General features: G+C 26.6%; 6 protein-coding genes across 6 annotated transcripts; 4 read left to right on the top strand and 2 right to left on the bottom strand.

The window, feature by feature from the left end:
• Positions 1 to 1,570: 1,570 nt before the first annotated feature.
• On the top strand, positions 1,571 to 4,170 carry PmUG01_08031700 (tubulin binding cofactor c, putative; the record flags this gene model as incomplete). The annotated part of the gene is made up of 9 exons (XM_029004479.1): positions 1,571 to 1,637; positions 1,906 to 2,066; positions 2,185 to 2,405; positions 2,563 to 2,617; positions 2,710 to 2,783; positions 3,125 to 3,197; positions 3,410 to 3,477; positions 3,659 to 3,791; positions 4,018 to 4,170. 9 exons carry the CDS (start codon positions 1,571 to 1,573, stop codon positions 4,168 to 4,170), a joined length of 1,005 nt encoding a protein of 334 aa, XP_028861163.1.
• Positions 4,171 to 5,130: 960 nt separating this feature from the next.
• On the top strand, positions 5,131 to 7,468 carry HSP60 (heat shock protein 60, putative; the record flags this gene model as incomplete). Its single annotated transcript, XM_029004477.1, has 2 exons — positions 5,131 to 5,275; positions 5,868 to 7,468. 2 exons carry the CDS (start codon positions 5,131 to 5,133, stop codon positions 7,466 to 7,468), a joined length of 1,746 nt encoding a protein of 581 aa, XP_028861162.1.
• A 1,485-nt stretch (positions 7,469 to 8,953) lies between these two features.
• Positions 8,954 to 10,855, top strand: PmUG01_08031500 (conserved Plasmodium protein, unknown function; the record flags this gene model as incomplete). The annotated part of the gene is made up of 1 exon (XM_029004476.1): positions 8,954 to 10,855. The coding sequence occupies one exon, from the start codon at positions 8,954 to 8,956 to the stop codon at positions 10,853 to 10,855; it is 1,902 nt and encodes a 633-aa protein (XP_028861161.1).
• Positions 10,856 to 11,376: 521 nt separating this feature from the next.
• Positions 11,377 to 13,596, bottom strand: PmUG01_08031400 (conserved Plasmodium protein, unknown function; the record flags this gene model as incomplete). Its single annotated transcript, XM_029004475.1, has 1 exon — positions 11,377 to 13,596. The coding sequence occupies one exon, from the start codon at positions 13,594 to 13,596 to the stop codon at positions 11,377 to 11,379; it is 2,220 nt and encodes a 739-aa protein (XP_028861160.1).
• A 1,609-nt stretch (positions 13,597 to 15,205) lies between these two features.
• Positions 15,206 to 16,795, bottom strand: METAP1b (methionine aminopeptidase 1b, putative; the record flags this gene model as incomplete). The annotated part of the gene is made up of 1 exon (XM_029004474.1): positions 15,206 to 16,795. The coding sequence occupies one exon, from the start codon at positions 16,793 to 16,795 to the stop codon at positions 15,206 to 15,208; it is 1,590 nt and encodes a 529-aa protein (XP_028861159.1).
• A 931-nt stretch (positions 16,796 to 17,726) lies between these two features.
• On the top strand, positions 17,727 to 21,242 carry PmUG01_08031200 (cysteine--tRNA ligase, putative; the record flags this gene model as incomplete). The annotated part of the gene is made up of 3 exons (XM_029004473.1): positions 17,727 to 17,934; positions 19,028 to 19,182; positions 19,569 to 21,242. 3 exons carry the CDS (start codon positions 17,727 to 17,729, stop codon positions 21,240 to 21,242), a joined length of 2,037 nt encoding a protein of 678 aa, XP_028861158.1.
• Positions 21,243 to 22,000: the final 758 nt, after the last annotated feature.

Genomic DNA, 22,000 nt, shown 5'->3' with positions numbered 1-22,000 from the left:
AAAAAAGAAAAAAAAAAAAAAAGGGGAACTTAATTTTACAAGAGAAAAATCCCTATTTGTATATTTTGCCAAATTATTGTACTTTCCTTTTAGGTTATATTCTACATAAAAATGTTTTTACGCTTTTATAAAAATACATAATGTTTATTCTTTTTTTTTCTTTTTTATTATTCCATTAATTTTTATAAAATAAAAAAAAAATCAAGTTCAGTATATTTTATTAACAATTCTTAATTTGTTCATTGGAAAGTTTTCATACAAGAGGTTAAAACTACGTAAAACGATTTTCGCGAAAGGAAAATTAACAATTCTTAAATTTTGAGTTTTACAAATTTTAAAGGCATAAATTTTTTTTTAACTTAAATTTAGAAAAAAAAAAATAATAAAATGCAATGTCTAAAATGTTTCCTATGTATGCTAGTATAACGATGAATACTGTTATATATATATGTATATGTACATATTGGTATTAAAATGAAATAAAAAAAAAGGAAATAAAACTTAATAAAACGAAATAAATGGAAATACACACACATAGTATTAATGTGTTCCTAAAGAAATTTTTTTTTCAAGCATAGTAGCATTATAAGTAAATGAGCATATATATATATATATATATAAAATATACATTATATACACATTCTTGAAATCATGTATAAATATATTTGTATACACGTATATAACAGCTCACTGTAGCAATTTTAAGGGGCGATAGCATAATAAGGAGAAACCTGTAAAAATGCTTTTATTTATAAGTACGTACGAATTCAAAAGAAAATGCACAGTACATGCAAACACTAATATTGTATATATGATCAAATAATATACATATACATATTTAAATTTTTAAAAATTTCTTTATCTAATTGATATAAAGGATAATACCTTTTGCTGCACTGGCTTGATAGGCATAATTTTTAAAATTACACATTATATCAACTTGAATAAAAAATGAAGATTCTTTTTTTTTTTTTTCCCTCAGTGCTCTTTTGATTAATGTTAATTTTATTTCTTATCTCTCTACTATGTTGAAAAAGATTGTATGTATTAATTATATATATCGATTTGTGTAAATAATACAGGAACTCGTATTTTTATTTTGCCTGTACTGTTTCTTTCTGTTACATGTACATGTGAATATTCTATAAATAAATATATATGAGGATATGGATGTACCTACATACGTACGTTTGTATATTTTTTTTTCGTTAATGATAAATTAAAATTAGTAACGAATTCTGTTTCGTTATATAGCAACTTGTTTACCTCACAATTTTTTTTCATTCATTCATTCATTCTTCCATTCATTCGTCCATTCATTCGTCCATTCATTCGCCCATTCATTCGCCCATTCATTCGCCCATTCATTCGCCCATTCATTCGCCCATTCATTCGTCCATTCATTCGTCCATTCATTCGTCCATTCATTCGCCCATTCATTCGTTCATTCATTCGCGCATTCATTCGCCCATTTATTCTTTCTTTCAATCTTTCTTTCATTCTTTCTCGCGTAAAATTTTACAAAAGTAACGGGACGTTAAGTTTTTCTATAAACAAAAATAGAAAAAAAATGGATGAGCATTTAATAATTGATGGGGGTGATAATTATGATGAAATTGTTCTTAAAATCTTGAAAGGTTTTGATCAATTACATGCTATTTATATTTATACAAAATTTTAAAATAATTTTTAAAGATTTACGCGCCCATTAATATATATACATACGCATAGGTGCCAATACATTCAAACATGTATATTTACATTCCCAACAGTTATCACATTTTCCAGGATGTGTAACGTACGCATATGAAATTTCATTCGATTTTCATTTCTTTATCATAACATAATATTCTTTTTCAATTATATATTATTTTAATCCTTTGCATATTTTTCATATACTTCTAGACACTGAAAATAAAATTAAACTAATTAAAGTCAACGAGTACAACGATGGCATATTAAAAGAAATCAACGAACTAAGCGATAAAATTATAAAACTAAAAGAGGGGTTATCAAATATATACTTTCAGTTTCTCAAGCACAGTTCAGTCATTTTATATGAAAAGGTGTGGTGCATTAGTAAATTAAAAAAAAAAAAATAAAATTATTACCATCATCATTATCAAATACATTTTTAACTTTACATAAATTTATATTTACGTGTTCTCTTTACAACTTCAATAGAAACTAAAAGAATTAATAAAAGAAATTGAATCTCTAAAATGTACATTTATTCAGCATAGAAATAAAATAGAATTAGGAAAATTTAGTTACAACTACGATAATGATTTTCTTCTTCCTGAATGTGATAGTGTTAATGACGAAGATGATAGTAAAGAATTAATCGACAATCAGATTGATATTACTCATTATAAACTATCTTTTCAAAATATTAAAAATGAAAGGTGCGTACAATACAGGAAAACAGTAGTATCCGCATTGAAAAAAAAAAAAATAAAAAAATAAAATAAAATGAATTTGAACAAGTTCATTTATATATGCATAAATATATATACATATATATATATATATATACGTGTGTGTGTTTGGGTGTATATGTAGGATAATAAGGGGTCTAGGTGAAACCGAATGTTCTAGTTTACTCCTGGATAATTTAGTACATTAAAAAATAGCACATCAAAAAATATTATATTATGAAACGTTTCTATATTTCTTACTTCATACGGACATTTAATTTTGTGTTAACAGATTAATTGTGAAGTTATAATTCTCGATGTTCTAAGTTCTGTATTAATACAGAAAATTAAAAACTGCACGATTTGGTAGGGATAAAAAGAAGCATGTGACATATCCTAATACGCAAAATACATATGTATATACATAAACTCATATACATATATGCACTTATATTTATACCTTTGTAATGAAAGGTGTGAAGGTACACCTTATTTTCGATTTCGTAAAATAATATATTCCTTCAATTATTGCACTTTTCAGGATGTAAAATTTTAAGTGTATTTTGATTTATGCGTTAATTTACGTTTTAATTTATTCTATTTTACGTATTTTTTTTTTTTTTTTTGTTTTATGTTTCCCTTCGTTTTGTATGTTACGCACCATTTCCAGTATCATACTATCATATATATATTTTCTTATTACTCAGGGTTGCAGCCGTTGAATCGTCCCTTTTAATATATAATTGCGTAGAATGCAATATTATAACTAATTCGAAGCAAGTTATAAAAATAAAAAAAAAAAGGAACTGCCCTTTTATTGAAATAAATAAATATGTAGAGAAGGGAATTTTTTTTTTTTTTTTTTTTTTTTTTTTAAAGCTAGGATAATTTCTTTTTTTATTATACGTTTTTCAAATTACAATTATACCCACATAATTCGGTCAACTATTTTTTGTTTCTTTTTTTTTTTTTTTTTTCTACAAAATTTTCAGATAAGAATACATAACACAAGAGAAACCAATTTCTACATTAACTCAATGAGTTCACCCGTTATTGAGAAGTACATAAAAATATATGTATATGTGTACATGCATGTGTGTGCGTGTGTGTGGATCGGTGGGTGTATGCAAATGTACATATGTACATAATATATTTTCAGAATGATACACCATATATGATATGTGCATTTTTTCAATTCGATTTAAACCTTGCCTGTTCATATTTTTTTTTAATGTCTTTAGCTCGAAGAAACTATTTTTTTCTCCCTATAATCTGAATTATGATGGTCTGTCAGAATTATTAAAAAAAATTAACATAAATAAAAATTCAAGCAAGTGGACAGAAATTTTGGATTTTAACTGGCAGAATACACAGGTAGAAAATAATTAAAAAAATAAAAGAAAATCTAAAGAAATATAAACGAAGAACAAAGTAAAATAAACAAAAAAAATAACAAAATAGAACAAAATTACATATAATTAATTATAATAAAAAAAAAAAAAAAACAAAGAAAAGAAAGAAAAGAAAGAAAAGAATATATTTAAATATCTCCTAATTTTTTGGTTTATTACACAAAAAAAAAAAATAAATAACTTTTTAGGAAAAGTCTCCAAATTTTTGTGTATCAAATGAAATACAGGTGTATGACATAAAAGTCGAGAAAAAAAAAAGCACAATAGAACGCACACAGAAGCCTATAACAAATAACTACGCTATAGAAAATTTCCCTTCTTTCTTAAAAAAAATAGATTAAAAATAATTTGATTTGATGATATCTTCATTTTAAATATATAATAAATAAAAGCATAAGTAATGAACTCAATTTTTTTTTTTTAATGTATCCTCTTTTTTTTTTTTTTTTTTGTTTTTTTGCTTTTTTCTCTCTATAATTTTCATGATATAAATTAGCTTTTCATATGAACAAAAAATGAACGAAACTATGGGAAAAAAAAAAAAAAAAAAGAAAGAAATATAATCCCTTACATTAGAACTTTTAATTTTACATTTTTAAATAAAAGTTTTCTTTTAGTCCATAGAACAGTATAAGGTGTTACTCTACATTAAAAAAGGACTCGAAAAAAAAAAAAAAAAAAAAAAAAAAAAAACCTATATGTTTATATGTATTTAGTATATTTTTTTATACTATTTCGTGAGTTCCTTATATTATGGATGTAATTATTTAGGTACATTTCATTTGCTCCCAATTTTATGTTTATTCAAAAAAAAGAACATGGTAGTTTTATTTGTACAGATTTGCACCTTCGAAAGGAAAAAAATTAATATATAATAACGCATGAAAATACTTTTTTTTTTTAAATTTAAATATATTGATAACATATTAATAGCAACAAAAACATAAAAAAAAAAAATTGAAAAAATAACATCAACTACAATTTTATGGTAAACTTATATATATATATATATATATATATATAAAAGAAATACTGCATACTCGAAAATTTTTTGTTCCCTCTTTTTCGAAAAACTTTGAATTGTTAATCATTCTTTTTATGTAATTTCACAAATAAGATACATATAATTGTTTTCCTTTTTTTACTTTATTTTATTTTATTTTAATCAAAAAAGTAAATGAGCACATCGAGTGTATAATTTTTTAAATACATAATATCATCATATTTCAAGTATCAAATACATCAAAAAAAATAACTGAAAAAAAAAAAATTTTAAAGTTCATTTATCACTTAGAAAAAAAATGATATATACATTACGTGGGAAAATTCTCAATAGCAGTAGCAGCAGTGGAAATAAACATGCATCAATTTTAAATGCAATTCAGAAAAGGAACATATCTAAGGATATACGATTTGGAAGCGATGCTCGAACGGCGATGCTTACAGGTTAAATTAAAACGTCCAAAGGAGTAAATGCGCATGCGTGACAAATGATTACGTATGCATTTGGATCTACATATGATCCAAGATCTGCTACTACATTTGCTACTACATCTGCTACTACATCTGCTACTACATCTGCTACTACATCTGCTACTACATCTGCTACTACATCTGCTACTACATCTGCTACTACATCTGCTACTACATCTGCTACTACATCTGCTACTCGCTACTACATCTGCTACTACATCTGCTACTACATCTGCTACTACATCTGCTACTACATCTGCTACTACATCTGCTACTACATCTGCTACTACATCTGCTACTACATCTGCTACTACATCTGCTACTACATCTGCTACTACATCTGCTACTACATCTGTTACTACATCATTATGGGAAATCCAAAGCATCTGAACTTGTGAAAGAATATACATATATACTCATGCATGTGTGTATACATGCACATGCATGCTTTTTTTTGATTGTCATTTTGCTGAACTCTGCGCAACAATAAGATGAGTTCACTGCAATATATTAAATTTAATTTATCTTTTTTTATTTTTTTTTTATTTTTTGTGGGTCCTTTTAGGATGCAATAAATTGGCAGATGCTGTGAGTGTAACATTGGGTCCAAAAGGCAGAAACGTGATAATAGAGCAGTCATTTGGTTCTCCAAAAATTACAAAGGATGGTGTAACAGTTGCAAAAAGCATTGAATTTAACAACAAATTAGCAAATTTAGGTGCACAAATGGTTAAGCAGGTTGCTGCAAATACTAATGACAAAGCAGGTGATGGTACAACTACGGCTACGATTTTAGCTAGGTCTATTTTTCAACAAGGTTGTAAGGCAGTAGATTCTGGTATGAATCCAATGGATTTATTAAGAGGGATAAATAAAGGGGTTGACAAAGTTTTAGAATATTTAAATTCTATAAAAAAAGATGTTACAACGACAGAAGAAATATTCAACGTAGCTAGTATATCAGCTAATGGTGATAAAAACATTGGTCAACTTATTGCTGATACGATGAAAAAGGTTGGAAAGGAAGGAACAATTACAGTTACAGAAGGAAAGACATTACAACATGAATTAGAAATAGTAGAAGGAATAAAATTTGATAGAGGTTATATATCACCATATTTTATTAATAATAGTAAAGATCAAAAGGTTGAGCTTGATAAGCCATATATTCTTATTCATGAAAAAAAAATTTCAAGTGTTAAGTCTTTATTACCTGTATTAGAACATGTTTTACAAAATCAGTCATCCTTATTAGTAATAGCAGAAGATGTGGATAGTGATGCTTTGGCTACATTGATAGTAAATAAATTAAGGTTAGGTTTAAAAATATGTGCAGTAAAAGCACCAGGATTTGGCGAACATAGAAAAGCCCTTGTTCATGATATTGCTGTTATGACAGGTGCTAAAGTGGTTACAGAAGAAACAGGATTAAAACTAGATGATCCAGATGTTGTTTCTTACTTAGGTAAAGCTAAATCTATTAATGTTACAAAAGATAGTACTTTAATTATGGAAGGGGAAGGGAAAAAAGATGAAATAAATGAAAGATGTGAAAGTATAAGAAATGCTATAAAAATGAATACATCTGATTATGAAAAAGAGAAATTACAAGAACGATTAGCTAAGATTACAGGAGGAGTTGCTTTAATTAAAGTAGGTGGAATAAGTGAAGTTGAAGTTAATGAAATAAAAGATAGAATACAAGATGCGTTATGTGCAACGAAAGCTGCTGTTGAAGAAGGCATAGTACCAGGTGGTGGTAGTGCATTATTATTCGCTTCAAAAGAATTAGATTCAGTACAAACAGATAATTATGATCAACGAGTTGGTGTAAATATTATCAAAGATGCTTGTAAAGCTCCTATTAAACAAATTGCCGAAAATGCTGGACATGAGGGATCAGTAGTAGCTGGAAATATTTTGAAAGAAAAAAACTGTAACATTGGATTTAATGCTCAAGAAGGAAAATATGTAAATATGATTGAGTCAGGCATTATTGATCCTACTAAAGTTGTTAAGACGGCTATATCGGATGCAGCCTCTATAGCATCCTTAATGACCACAACTGAAGTAGCAATTGTTGACTTCAAAGATGGTAAAGGTGAAGAATCCCAGTCTCATATGAATTCAGTTAACTCCATGGGAGATATGGGTGGCATGTACTGAAATTAGGTAACATGGAACGGTGCAGAAAATGGGAATAACCAAAAAAAAAAATAAAATAAAAAAAAAAAAAAAAAAAAAAAAAAAAAAAAAAAAAAAAAAAAAAAAAAAAAAAAATTAAAAAAAAAAAAAAAAAAAAAAAAAAAAATTAAAAAAAAAATGAAGGATTACAGCAAAATACGATAATGCATATGTACCTTTAATTTTCTACATTTTAAATTAAAAAAAAAAAAAAAAAAAAAGTCAAACAGGATTCCTGTTAAGGAGAGAAGTAAATGTTGTATGTTTCCACAATTTGCCCACATATATATGTATATATGTATACATATATGCACATGCTATTACATATTTTGTAAGAAAATAAAGTGCAGCTTGTTGAAGCTCAAATATAATACCCCTTTTTAACTTCACAGTAATATGAAAGTTTTTCAATTATTTTAAAAAGATCGCATACTTATGGAGTTACTTTTAATTAACTGCCTTAATTCGTATTCGCTTATTCATTTATTTAAGCTTAGGTGAAATTATTTTTATTGCATAAGCGTTTTTGACGTCTATCTAGCATAATACAAACATATATGTGCATATACATGTTTATGTTTGTATAGATGTATATGTGCGTATGATGTATTTGTGCGAGTATATGTATATATGCATGTGCATATGTATGCAGAGCTTACACCTAATTTGTGCATAATGAGAAAACATACAAGTGAGCTCTTTTAATAATTATCATTTTTTAAGTTGCACCTTGTTATCTACAAAATTAGTTCCTTTAATTTTATGTAAAAATTTTCATGCCAAGTGAACCATGTGTGTATAATCCTTTTCATTTTTCTTTTTTTTTATTTTATAAACTTTTGTACGCATAACAACGGTTACATCATAGCTTCATTTTTATAAATGCATATTCTTTTCTCTAAGATATATGTATGGAAAATATAAAATTTATTAAAATAAGTGTTCAATCAACAATTTAATATAAATTCATTCAAATATATAATTGAATAATGTTACATATTCTTAAATTCTATGTAATTTGCCGTTTTTCCCATTATACATTAAAAGTAAAGGAAAACTGAACAACCGTGTTATTGCGCAAAGTACATAAGATTACTGTACAAATTAGCTTGTAGGCAACTACAATAATAAATGAGCAAACGTGTAAACAAAAATTTGCACAGTGAATAACAGAATAAACACATAAACGAATATATATATACATATGAATATATATATTTATATACATATATAAGTGCGTATTCATATATTTCAAAAAAAAAAAAAATGAGCGAACACGGGCATAGATAGATATATATACATAAACGAATACCTCTACAAATATGCAAATAAATTCGTATGTATATAACAGCGCAGAGGTAAGAAGGAACACTCTATAAAGTTTTACTACGATTTTACGCATGATATTTGCTAAAAATTTTTGATACTCTTATAGAAATAAAGATGATTCCCTGTAAATAAAATGAAATGAACGTTAAAAAATTTTCTGTGCTTTCATATATTTGGAGAAGAAAACAAAAATTGCATATTTCAAATTTTTATGAAAGTATAAATAACTTCCAAATTTTTAATTTTCCTTTTTATAAAAAGAATAATTTTTTTATCCCGTATAGCACATATGTAGAAAAGAATATTGTAAGAAATAGAGCGAGCGAAATAGATAAAGGCATTCAGTTAACTAACGCTAAGGTTACGGACAGTGTGTGTAGTTATATCAGTAGTGACGATTCAGATGATGAAGTAGAAGCAGAAGAAAAAGAAGTAAAAGAAAAAGGAGAAGAAATAGGCGAAACTGTTGGGAAGGTCTATCCCGAAATTTCCTCTAATACAAATAGAGTTCGTGATGAGAAAGCTTCTTCATATGATAGATCTGAATTGAAAAATAGCACTCACATAGCTACACACAAGAACAGTAGTAGAAAAATACCTAGTAGCTATGATAAATATGTTGATTATCTTTCGTACAATAATAATTTGGTGGAAGCAACAAATAACGACATCGTAACGACAAAATGTACTACTAATTATGTAGATTTACATGGTAATAAAAAAACTAATGAGGAAAGGAATAATACCATTAGTGTGTGTAAAAATATGCATTCTTCATATTCTAATGATGTTTCGTATTTTAATAATTATTCGTCTATGATGAAAGGAAGCAACGTGAATGGTGATAGTAAAAGTAAGGACTATACAGAGATGAAATATTATTTAAATTCATATATAAATAAAAAGGAAAAAGTATATAATCCGAATAAACCTAACAAGGTTAATTCATTGAGTGAAGAATTAAAAAAGTTAGAAATATCATTAAGGCCTTTACAGAACGATATTAACAATGTAAAGTTGTTTCTTAATTTTTTGCAAAATGAAATAAATAAACATTATAAAAATTGTCATGTAACTCCATTCGGTTCTATAATAAATGGTTTGTGGACGAAAAATAGTGATATTGATATATGTATCCAAATACCTGTATTACTTAATAGAAAAGATCAGGTAAAATTTTTAAAAAAAATTTGTTTAATATTAGATAGTTTTAATAATGGAATAATTGAACAAAGGTTTTCAGCCAAAGTACCCATTATACACTTTTATTGTAAATGTTATAAAAATTCATTTGAGTTATCATGTGACATTTCAATAAATAATATATTAGCAGTAATTAATTCAAAATTAATTCAAAAATACGTAAGTATAGATAAAAGATTACAAATCATGGGAATAGCTTTAAAATATTGGTCAAAAAATAGAAATATAAATGATAGATCAAAAGGATTTTTATCATCTTTTTCATTAATTTTAATGTTAATTCATTTTCTGCAGTATGTTGTGGAACCGAAAATATTACCATCACTACAAGACATTTCATTTAAAAGAAATGAGAAACCATTTTATGTAATGGGTGTTGACTGCAAATTTTGTCAAGATGAAGCTGTTATAAGAGAAGAATTAAAAAGGATGAATAACTGTAACAGTTATAGCAGTTATGACAATTGTGCCCGTGACAGATACAGCTACAGTGGTAGTAACAGTAACAATAAGAATAACAGTTGCAATAATTTTGATGTAGACATTTCAACACTATTAATAGAGTTTTTTAAATTTTATGGCTATAAGTATAAAAGTGGTATAATAGCAATAAGGGATATAAATGATTATTACCAAAACTTCCAAGCATTAAAAAATTATGAATCTTATTTTCTTTTTGTTGATAATCCTTTTGAAGTAGGAAAGGATGTTGCAAATGTTTTGCCTCAAAATTATAAGACTATTGTAAATGAAATGAAGAGAGCATATAAAATTTTAAAAAACAACGGATCATGGAAAGACGTATGCTCTTTTAGCGATAATTTAATTTATTCCTAACATTTTCAAATTTGCACATGTGCACATATTTATATATATATGTATATACACATATACATATATATGTGTATGTACGGGTGTTTGTGTGTGCGAATTTCTTTTTCTTATTTATTCATATAAAAATAATACAATTACATAGGAAATTACAAAAAAGAGCGCAACCATCAGAAATAACGCAGTTATGAGAAGTTATATAAAAAAAGAAAAAAGGAAAATATCATACAATTTTTCACATACGAAATTTACAAAAAATATGTGTATGTGTTCATTTAATAATATACACATTTTCAAATTAATTCTCTCACATTAACATTTTATGTAACTGTTTTTCAAAAAAAAATGTTTGAAATAATATTAGACATTTAAAAATATATGGCTCAATTTTACCTTACTTGTGCATGCCTATTTTTTTTTTTTTTTTTTTTTTTTTTTTTTTCCTATCATTTTTGTATACATATGACATGAATGATGCAGGTAAATAATAAAAATTAAAAAAAAAAAAAAAAAAAAAAAAAAAGGAATCAATCATCTAATATGATAACATCACTATTATTATTTACGTTATTTAAATCCTTCGATTTGTGAAAAAAATCAGATAAAAAAAATCCTTCCGTCAAATCGATTAAATCAGTAGAATTTTTTGAATTCTTGGAATGGTTATTTTGGTTACATTCATTGAATTGTTCATCTTTTTTTATTACATCAGAATTATCGTGCATACCGTTTTTTGCTGAAAATGTGCTATTATGTAATTTTCCACAGTATTTATTGTCTTGTTCTGAAAAGTTTCCCCTATCGTAATTTTTATTATAACATATGCTATTACTACTATGCACATGACTTATGGAAGAGTGCACATTTTCAAATGGTTTTCCCAAACAGTTGTTACCTGTTTCACTTTCAAATGCATATCTGTCCTTTTTTTGATGTGTGCAGATTTCTGAGTTGCAGCCATCTACATAATCATAGTTACCTTTATCATTTAAATAACTGGCACCATTATTGTTACTATTATTTGGATTATTGTTACTATCGAAACAAACGCATCTCTTTTCTTCTATATTATTATTTAATCTTTGATTATTCACTAATTTTATATCGTTATAGTTACGTTTGTTCCTTATTTCTTCAGAACAATTGTCTATTTTGATTCTTTTTTCACTTGATTCACATCTCGTAAGGTGATATGTGTCACGCATGTCAGAATATGTGTTAATAAATTTTGTAGACTGGTCATCATTACATCTTCTAGAGTAAAACTTATCACATTCATTAGTGTAATTAGTACTATCTTTTATATAATAGCTATTCCTTCCCTCTTTTATTAAGAATTCACTACCATGCTTGGTTTGATATTCATTTACGTGTTTCTGGGAGTAATTATTATTATGGCACTTCTCCGAATAACTATAATTATCATTGTTGGCTAGAACATTAACACTGGTGTACTCATCTCTGCTAATATTATTGCCATTATTGCCACTATTGCTATTAGTGATGACACAACAATTTGAGTTGTCCGATTTAAATGTAGAGTTAAAATTATTGCTTTCATTTTTATATGTACTGTAAGGACTACTGTTATGAATACGGTTTTTATCTTCGTTCTGATAATTGCCATAATAATTTGCTTTACCATTTTCCATACTGTGATAATCTCCGTTAAAATTATAATTATATGATCTATTGGTGCATTCTTTACCAAACATGTCAACATCTTGTTGATTGTACCAGTTACAGTTACCAGGATTATTGCTATGATATAAGATCTTGTTACTTGTATTTTTGACCACTGATTTATTATAACAATTCTCACCCGAATGTGTATTATCATAATAAAAATTTCTCGTAGTATTACACACATTTTTATTAAATTCTTTCTTTTTATGTATAATTGTACTATTCACAAAATTATCCGTTTTTGTAGTGTCATGTGCTAATTCTATAAAATTATTTTGTCCTCTTATGGGATCTACTTCATCAATTTCATTCTCCTCCATATTATCATAAGCTTCTGCTATTTTAGACCCTTTAAACAAAATAGCTGCTTGATTTTTCTTTAGTAATATTGCACCACGTCGAATAGTAGGTCTATTATATAAAATAATTTTGGGGTATTTATATTTATTCATATCAAGATAATTAAAATTTTCATTAAATTGTTGTTCATAAGCATAAATAAAACTATTTCCATCAAATAATAAAAAACGATACATCCTCCTAAATCTGTTATTATTGTTGTTAAACTGATTACCGTCTTTTTTATCATCATTGTCATCATCAACCTGATCAGCATCAACACGACCATCGCGGTTCGCTTTTCTACTACCTACCTTTTTTATATTATTTTTTTTGTTTTTCTTTCCCCGTCTTCTTGTAGTAGAAACTTCCATGTTGTCCATTTCTCCAGATTCTGAATTGGTCATAAAATCTTTTAACTCGTCATTTTCTTCTTTGTCATCGTCTTCTGTTACGTTTTCAAATTTATACATGCGCTCACTTATATTAACATAATCAACTATTTCGAAAATATTTACTCCATCTAAATAATGCTCCTTTATATCTGAGTAATTTTTTGGCAAACAGCCAAATGGTTGAGAGTAGGTGAAAGGGTTTATTATAAAATGTTCATACAATTCCTTATCATTTACATCTTTCTCACACCCAATGTTTGTTTTATATTGTTTTAGAAACCTATTATAGTTTATTTTTATCACATTCTTTTCAATTAGTTTTTTCATTATTCGAGTTATTCATTTTTTTTTTTTTTTTAATTGTATTTTAAGGAAAAACATCATGATTATTTACATTTCTTCATCTTAATTCTATTTTTGGTATATGTGACATAGGAAAAGAAAAAAAAAAAAAAATAAATAAATAAAATAAATAAATAAAATAAAATAAAATAAAATAAAACTACAATTTAAATGATCTGTGTAATTAATACAAATGTTCATTATATCGTCTTCTTCACTTCTTCACTTCTTCACTTTTTTGCTCTTTTTTTTTTTTTTTTTTACCCTTTTAACAGTTAATACACACTTATTATCAATACTGTAAATGCATATCATTGTATACATTTTATGCATTTTTTCTTTTTTTTTTTTTTTTAAGTCTTCATTCATTCACAACTTCGTTAACCTGCAACTAGTTTTATATGCATCTTCATTTATATAGTTGTAAGTTCTTGTTTATCAGTTAGCTAAAATATTTTTTTCCTACACTCTTAAAAATTAAAATAAATTTCAAGATGCTTAGGGGGAGCATTTATGTCACATGCAAAAGAGCGCAAATTAAAAAAAAAAAAAAAAAAACTATATATAGTGGTAAGTAGCCATATAAAGCAAAGGAATATAAAACAACGTAAAAAAAGGGAAAATATATATAAAAATATATAAAAATATATAAAAGAAAGCAAAACAAATTAGGGTAAATTACACTGTCACCGTTTCATAAACATTTCACAGAATATTGTAACATAGTTGCAAAATGTTAAGAGGTATAAAAAAAAAAATAATAATAATAAAAATAATAAAAAAAAAAAATAATAAAATAAATAAATAAGAGTTTGCATCTTTTTACTTTGTTCTTAAATTATTAATGAGCTCTTTTTCAAATCTATATTCTTAAAAAGGAAGCGCATTTTTATATGCCTTAATATCTTTCCTTTCGCGGAATAATGCTCATTTAAGTAGTACGTAGGCTAAATAACAGTAATTGTAAAACAGGACTTCTAAAAGGTGGAGGGGGAATGAACAATATGCATAGTTGTATATATATACATATACATACTTATGTGTAATTAAATAACGTAAATTATATAAATTATGCTCAACAATTAAATGTAAAATAAGCGATTCCCCAATTCTTCTCCACCTAAATAGGTTATAGTTGAAAATACTTAATTCAATGGAAGAAATGCTTTAGAAATTTGAAAAATGGTTATGACAATATATCTTTGATGCAATTATTTTTATATAGAATAAAAAGGAAAATAAAAAAAAAAAAAAAAAAAACAAATACACAAAAGCAAGGTTTTTAAAAAGGGATGTTTATATATTAATGTTTATAAAAATGAAATTGCATTAATAAAACTCTTCAGAATATTATTACTGTGCCTTTGTTTTTTGTTTTTATAAATTTAACAAAGGGAAAAGACGGCAATAAAAATTATCATACGATATCAAAAATTGAAAAAGTCAAAAGTATGAACTGTACGCACGAAACGTACATACAAAGTGCAAGCCCGAGGTAAGTGCAAAAATGGTATTATGTGCACGTTAACATTATTTAAATTTAAAATTTTTTATTATTTTTTTATTTTTTAGTTTTCCTCTTTTCTAACTCCCCCTATGCGTAATATAAATCATCCTTCGTATCGAAACCTAAGCTCGGAGAGTCATCAGTTCTCTTTGTTAAAATTTCTACTCCTTTTTCAGTTATCAACAAGGTATGTTCAAACTGAGCTGATAATTTTCCATCCGATGTTGCACTTGTCCATTTGTCAGGCCATAAAATATCTCCATAATGTCCTTGATTTATCATAGGTTCAATTGTAAAAATGTGACCAGGTTTCATTATACCTACTGCTTTATTTTTTCTGAAATGAGGAACAGTAGGATTTGAATGAAACAATTTTCCAACACCATGTCCTGAGTATGTCCGAACAACGGAAAAATTTTTTTTAGTTACATAAGCATCTATTATGTTACCTATATTTTTATATAACATACCGGGTTTACATTTTTTAATAGCTTCCATTAATGAGAAGTAACAAGTTTCTACTAACTCTTTTGCTTCATTTGAGACCTTGTCAATATCACCTACAAAATAAGTTTCATTCAAATCTGAATGCACACCATTTAGAAAAACACTAATATCTATATTTATAATATCACCATTTTCTAATGGTCTATAATCTGGTATTCCATGACAAACAATTTCATTTACAGATGTACAACATGATTTTGGAAATTTATAATAATTTAATGTAGATGGATATGCATTATTTTTAATTATAAATTCATGAACCTTTCTGTCTATTTCATTAGTTGTAACACCTGGTGAAACTAAAGAATGTGCATAATCTAATGTTTTTCTACCTAATACACAAGCTTCTTTAATTCTTTTTATTTCATCTTCACTATTTACATAAATATCACTCTTCCTTTTAAATTTTAATTCTGACTCAGGTATAGAAGTTATTGCATAGTCAGGTTTTTCTATATGTTCAGGGACTTCATTCATTTTTGATATGGGCCATGGTCGTATGTTACCAGTAAATGTAAAATTAACAAATTTTCTCAAATGCTCATCATATACCCAATATAATCTATTAGTAGGATCAAAATATTTTGGTGATAATTGTTTTCTAACATATGCCATAAAATTTACTACTTCTTCTTCATCATTTTTTTTTTTCTGTACATCCTCATGAACAGTTGTATGTTCTTTCCATGATTTTTTAAAACATTCTTGACTACAAAAATAGCTATTAATTTTCATCTTTAGGCATATTGGACAACTCAATTTTTTATTTAAAATTTTCCCACATCCATTACATAATTCGTCGCTTTCCTTTTCCTCCTTTTTTTTGCTATTACAGTTTGGAGCAACGCTACTGTTTGTAGTAACGTTCGCACAGACTTCGCTGCATTCCCGTTTCTCATTAATTCCATTTTCGTTCGAACTACTAGTATTATCAGTATTAACAATATTATTTGTACGATATGTGCTATTTGTACTATTTGTGCTGTTTGTACTATTTGTGCTGTTTGTACTACTTGCATTATTTTTCGTTGCTTTGTTCTTCCCTTCAAGAGACGTTTCATTTAAATTATTTTTGCAGCTCGTACCATTATTAACTGAATTCACTGTTGCTATTTCAATGTTTTCTTGCGCTGTCATCTTTTTTTTCTTTTCCAAATCGACGGTCGCCATTGTACGTTTTTTCAGAAAAGAAGCATTTTACAGAAGAGGACGATACGTATGTATGCATGTATGTATGTATGTATGTATGCATGTATGTATGTATGTATGTATGTATGTATGTATGCATGTATGTATGTATGTATGCATGTATGTATGTATGTATGCATGTATGTATGTATGTATGCATGTATGTATGTATGCATGTATGTATGTATGCATGTATGTGTATATGTATATATGTTTATATGTATATATGTTTATACGTATATATGATTATATGTATGTACATATATATATATATATATATATATATATGTGTATGTGGTTATTTTAAAAATTTTGAAAAAAAAAAGTTTAAAAAAAAAATTAAAAAGTTGTTGAGGTTATGAAAATTATTGGAATTAAAAAAAAAAAAAAAGCAAAACAGCAAAACAGCAAAACAGAAAAATAGAAAAATAGAAAAATAGAAAAAACGATAAAAAGCAAAAAAGATAAAAAGCAAAAAAGATAAAAAGCAAAAAAGATAAAAAGCAAAAAAGCAAAAAACAAAAAAACAAAAATAGAAAAAAAACAAAAAATATATATATTCGTGTTTTGTGTATACATCAATTTATAATATTTGTGCAAAATCAAACATTTTCCCTCAATATTTTTTTTTTTGTATTAAGTATGTAACTGCTCTTTTGTTTTATTTTTTTACTTTTTTGTAGAAAATTCAGTATTGAATAAAGTAATAAAAATTGCATAAACTAGCACAGATTTGTACAAATTAACACAGATTAGTACAAATTAGTACAATTTAGAGCAAAATATAATAAAAAAAAAAAAAAAAAAAAATTGTAAAGCCTAATCTTTTTTTCGTTTGATCGCTTTTTTGGTCAATCTTCTTTCATTTTCATACATGTATGTATGTTTATATATATGTGTGGTATAATTTTAAATGAAACTGTTTATTTACATATATTTTACACTTTTTTCCTTTTTATATAAAAAAAATTTCTCTTCTTCCATAAAATATAATAACAGAAACATTTTATCTAAATTGAGACTTTTTAAGAAATTTATTGGTAAAAGAAGAGTGGACACACAAAGGAGGCAGATGTTTCTTATTCCTGAATCGTTGTTTCATAAAAAGAATAATTTCACAAGTAAAGCAAAATTTTAAATGAAAAGAGTACAAAAATTAAACAAAATGTGGATATATATATATATATATATATATACATGTGCGCACATATTTATATGCATAGATTTGCACGCATATATGAATGTGCATAGATTGGCATACATATTGTGTACACATACATGTGCATACAATTTATATACGATGTAATGACAACGTAACCCGCATCTTTGAATCAGGTATATTTAACTCGTAGTAATGTTTATACATATATTTATATATGAGAATTATATTTTATAGGTTTTTTTTATTCTTTTTTTTTCCATATCATAAGAAAATTTGTTGTATTTAACTTAATAGCAACATGTGAATTTGTTTTTCATTTTTTGGATATCCAATTAGTTTCTCTACATTTTTGTAGACCATTTGTTCCAAAGCAGAGATTAAAATTTTTTTTTTTTTTTTTTTTTTTTTGTATATTCATTAAGCGTATTATTTTAATTTGCATATAATAAAGTCCATTTTGTTGAAGGCATATGTACATTATATTGTACTCTTTAAATGTAAACATAATTTTAATTATAATTATTGAAATACGTTATGCACCTTTTTGTAATTATATAATAATGAATTATATAAAGAAGTAATCGTACAAAATAAATATGATTTTATGTAGTGCCATATATTCTGAAATGTTAAGAATTACAAAATAATCAAATGTGCACAAAAATATTTGTATATGTGTACGTATATAAAATTATAAATTTGGCAAGAAAATCGAGGCAGTTAAATGCACTCGTATGCGTGTGTGTTTTTACATATATTCTTGTGCACATTTGTACGCAGTTTGGTGTATTATTTTGTACGTATTTTTGCATATTTTTTTGTATTTTGGTATATTTTTTTGTACGTATTTTTGTGTGGTTGTTTGTATGTATTTGTGTGTGGATGTCTGTGTATTTGTTTGTGTGGTTGTTTGTATGTATTTGCGTGTGGATGTTTGTGTGTTTGTGTATATGGGGATATATGCGAGGGTAAGTATGTATACGTGTAAGTACGAATATATGCACGCTTAGAACTTGAAAGGACTTATTTTTTCCCCGTTTTTTGTATATCAGGTAAATACGTAATATTAAGGAAGCTACATTATTCCAACATGGAAACGCATAATAATTTGCCAAAATGGAATATGCCTTCAAAAGAGGGGAAACATATAACCAATTTATTGGTAAACAATTCCCTGACCCATAGCAAAGTCGAATTCATTCCTCAAGTAAGATTCTACACATGTTAACATTTAAATGAAATTATGTGCACAGGTAGATTTGTGAACATGTATGCTAAAGGGTGTAATTGTGTGTGGTGATAGTGTGTGTGTAAATATATGCCTATGTAAATATATGTGTGGGTAAATATATGCCTATGTAAATATATGTGTGGGTAAATATATGCCTGTGTAAATATATGTGTGGGTAAATATATGCCTGTGTAAATATATGTGTGGGTAAATATATGCCTGTGTAAATATATGCCTGTGTAAATATATGCCTGTGTCTGACAGAAGACAACGAACGTGACCGACGATATCCAGTGGGATATCTTGCAATAACTGTCTGACCACACAATTTTTTTTTTTTTTTTTTTTTTTGTCCCTCGTAGGAGGGTAACAAAATAAGATGGTATGCATGTGGCCCCACTGTTTATGATGCAGCACATTTAGGACATGCAAGAACGTACGTAAGCTTCGATATCATTAGAAGAATTCTAGTAAACTATTTTAAGTATGACGTTTTTATGGTTATTAACATAACAGATATTGATGATAAAATAATAAAAAGGAGTGAAGAAGAAAAAGTGAGCTACACAGAATTAGCTCGAAAATGGGAATATGAATTTTGGCAAGATATGAAAAATTTGAATGTGCTTTTACCAACATCAATAACTAGGGTTAGTGAGTACGTAAATGAAATAATATCCTATATAGAAAAGATAATAGAGAATAAATATGCTTATGTTAGTGAAGAAGGTAGTGTATATTTTGATATAGATGAATTTAAAAAAAATCCAAAGCATTATTATGCACGTATGGAACCTTTATCTGTTAAGGATGAAAGTAAAATTTTAGAAGGAGAAGGAGATTTAGGAATAATTTCCAAAAAAAAAAAAAATTCATATGATTTTGCATTATGGAAATCATCTAAACCTAATGAACCTTATTGGGATTGTCCATGGGGAAAAGGTAGGCCTGGATGGCATATAGAATGTTCAACAATGGCAAGTAATATCTTAGGAAAAGTTTTAGATATACATAGTGGAGGTATAGATTTAAGATTTCCACATCATGATAATGAATTAGCCCAAAGTGAAGCTTTTTTCGATCATAGTCAATGGGTCAATTATTTTTTACACTCAGGTCATTTACATATTGAAGGTTTAAAAATGTCTAAATCATTAAAGAATTTTATAACAGTTAAAAATATGTTAAAAAAATATACATCCAATCAAATTCGTATTCTTTTTCTTCTTAATAAATGGGACTCCTTTATGAATTATAGTCCTAATGGAGAAAGTATGATACAATGTATAGAAATAGACAAATTTTTCTTTAACTTTTTTGCATTAATTGAGATGAAAATAAAAAATTATAATTTAAATAACTGTAATTTGTATTGGAATGATACCGATTCTAAATTAAATAATTTATTTAGACAAACCAAAAATAAAATTCATGAATATCTCCTTGATAACTTTAATACCCCTGAAGCTATGGTAACATTACAAAAATTAATTACAGAAATTAATGTATATCTACAAAATGAAAAAACACAAATAGGATTACTCCTAGAACTCAAACATTATATTAATTTTATTATGAACACTTTTGGTCTTGTATATGGCGATACACATAAAGCAAAATATGAAAAGTTAGATGAGCTTTTACAAGTGTTAGGATCCTATAGAAGTAATATTAGGACGAACTTGCAAAGTAATGCAAAATTGATCAGAAAAATTTTAAAAGATACAAAAGAAAATGCAAAAAAGGAGCTAGTAGAAGAAAAGGATACTACTCTACTTACTACACAGATGTACACTGATTTTATAAATAACGTCAAAGCGAATAATGAATGTTTATTAAGGGAATGTGATATGCTACGAGATCAGCATCTGTTAAATATGGGTATATTAATTGATGACAGACCCAATAACGAGTTTGTCATAAAAATTTTAGACGATAACCAACTGCAGCAAGAAAAAGCCAAAAGAGAGCAAGAGCTAAATAAAAAGAAATTCGCGGAACAAAAGAAAGGAAACCTTGATGAAAAGAAAGAGTAGGGAAGTTCTGGAAATTTTTTGTACGGTGCTCATATCAACAGTTGAGTAAGGGTTGACCAGATTATATGCATGTATCCCTAAGTATATGAGTGTATACGTACATATATATGGGTATATGTGAAAATTTACTAAAAATTAAGAAAAGGAAAGTACCTCCTTCTCATGCGTTGGGAGAGTGTATATAAAAAGAACCACATTTCCAGTATTTGCTACATGTGCAGACTTGTATATGCTGGTATGTGTATGTATGTATGTAAGTATGTGAGGGTGGGTGGTGATTGATTGATTGAAACATGTCCACATTGAATGTTAAATATTTGTATTTCTTCTGTTGTCACTTATTATACAATTATGAACGCAAAACAAAACAGTCACACATGAACAGAAACATAAATAGGAAAACATAGCACGAACATATTACAATTCAAAAATTTGAATGAATACCCAGCATGTGTGGGGTATGTACATATGTATATAAATATATATACATACATACAAATATATACAATATATTTATGCATGCGTTTTTATGCAAAAATTTCTCCTTATAAAAATGTTTAACGTTATTTTTTACTTTTAATAAAATTAAAAAAGAATTTGCGTTCTGACGTAAAATTTTAGGAAAGTATGATATATATCTGATATTTACATGTTAGCTCACACCAAATTCAAGAAAAAAATGGAATAAATGAAAAAAAAAAAAAAAAAAAGAAAGAAAAAAAAAAAGGTATGAAAGAAAGAAAAACTGAAGATATATG

Source organism: Plasmodium malariae, assembly GCF_900090045.1.
Source record: "Plasmodium malariae genome assembly, chromosome: 8".
In the NCBI taxonomy this organism is placed as follows: Eukaryota; Apicomplexa; class Aconoidasida; order Haemosporida; family Plasmodiidae; genus Plasmodium; species Plasmodium malariae.
Note: the sequence above shows the minus strand (reverse complement) of the source record. Positions and strands in the feature narration are given on the sequence as shown.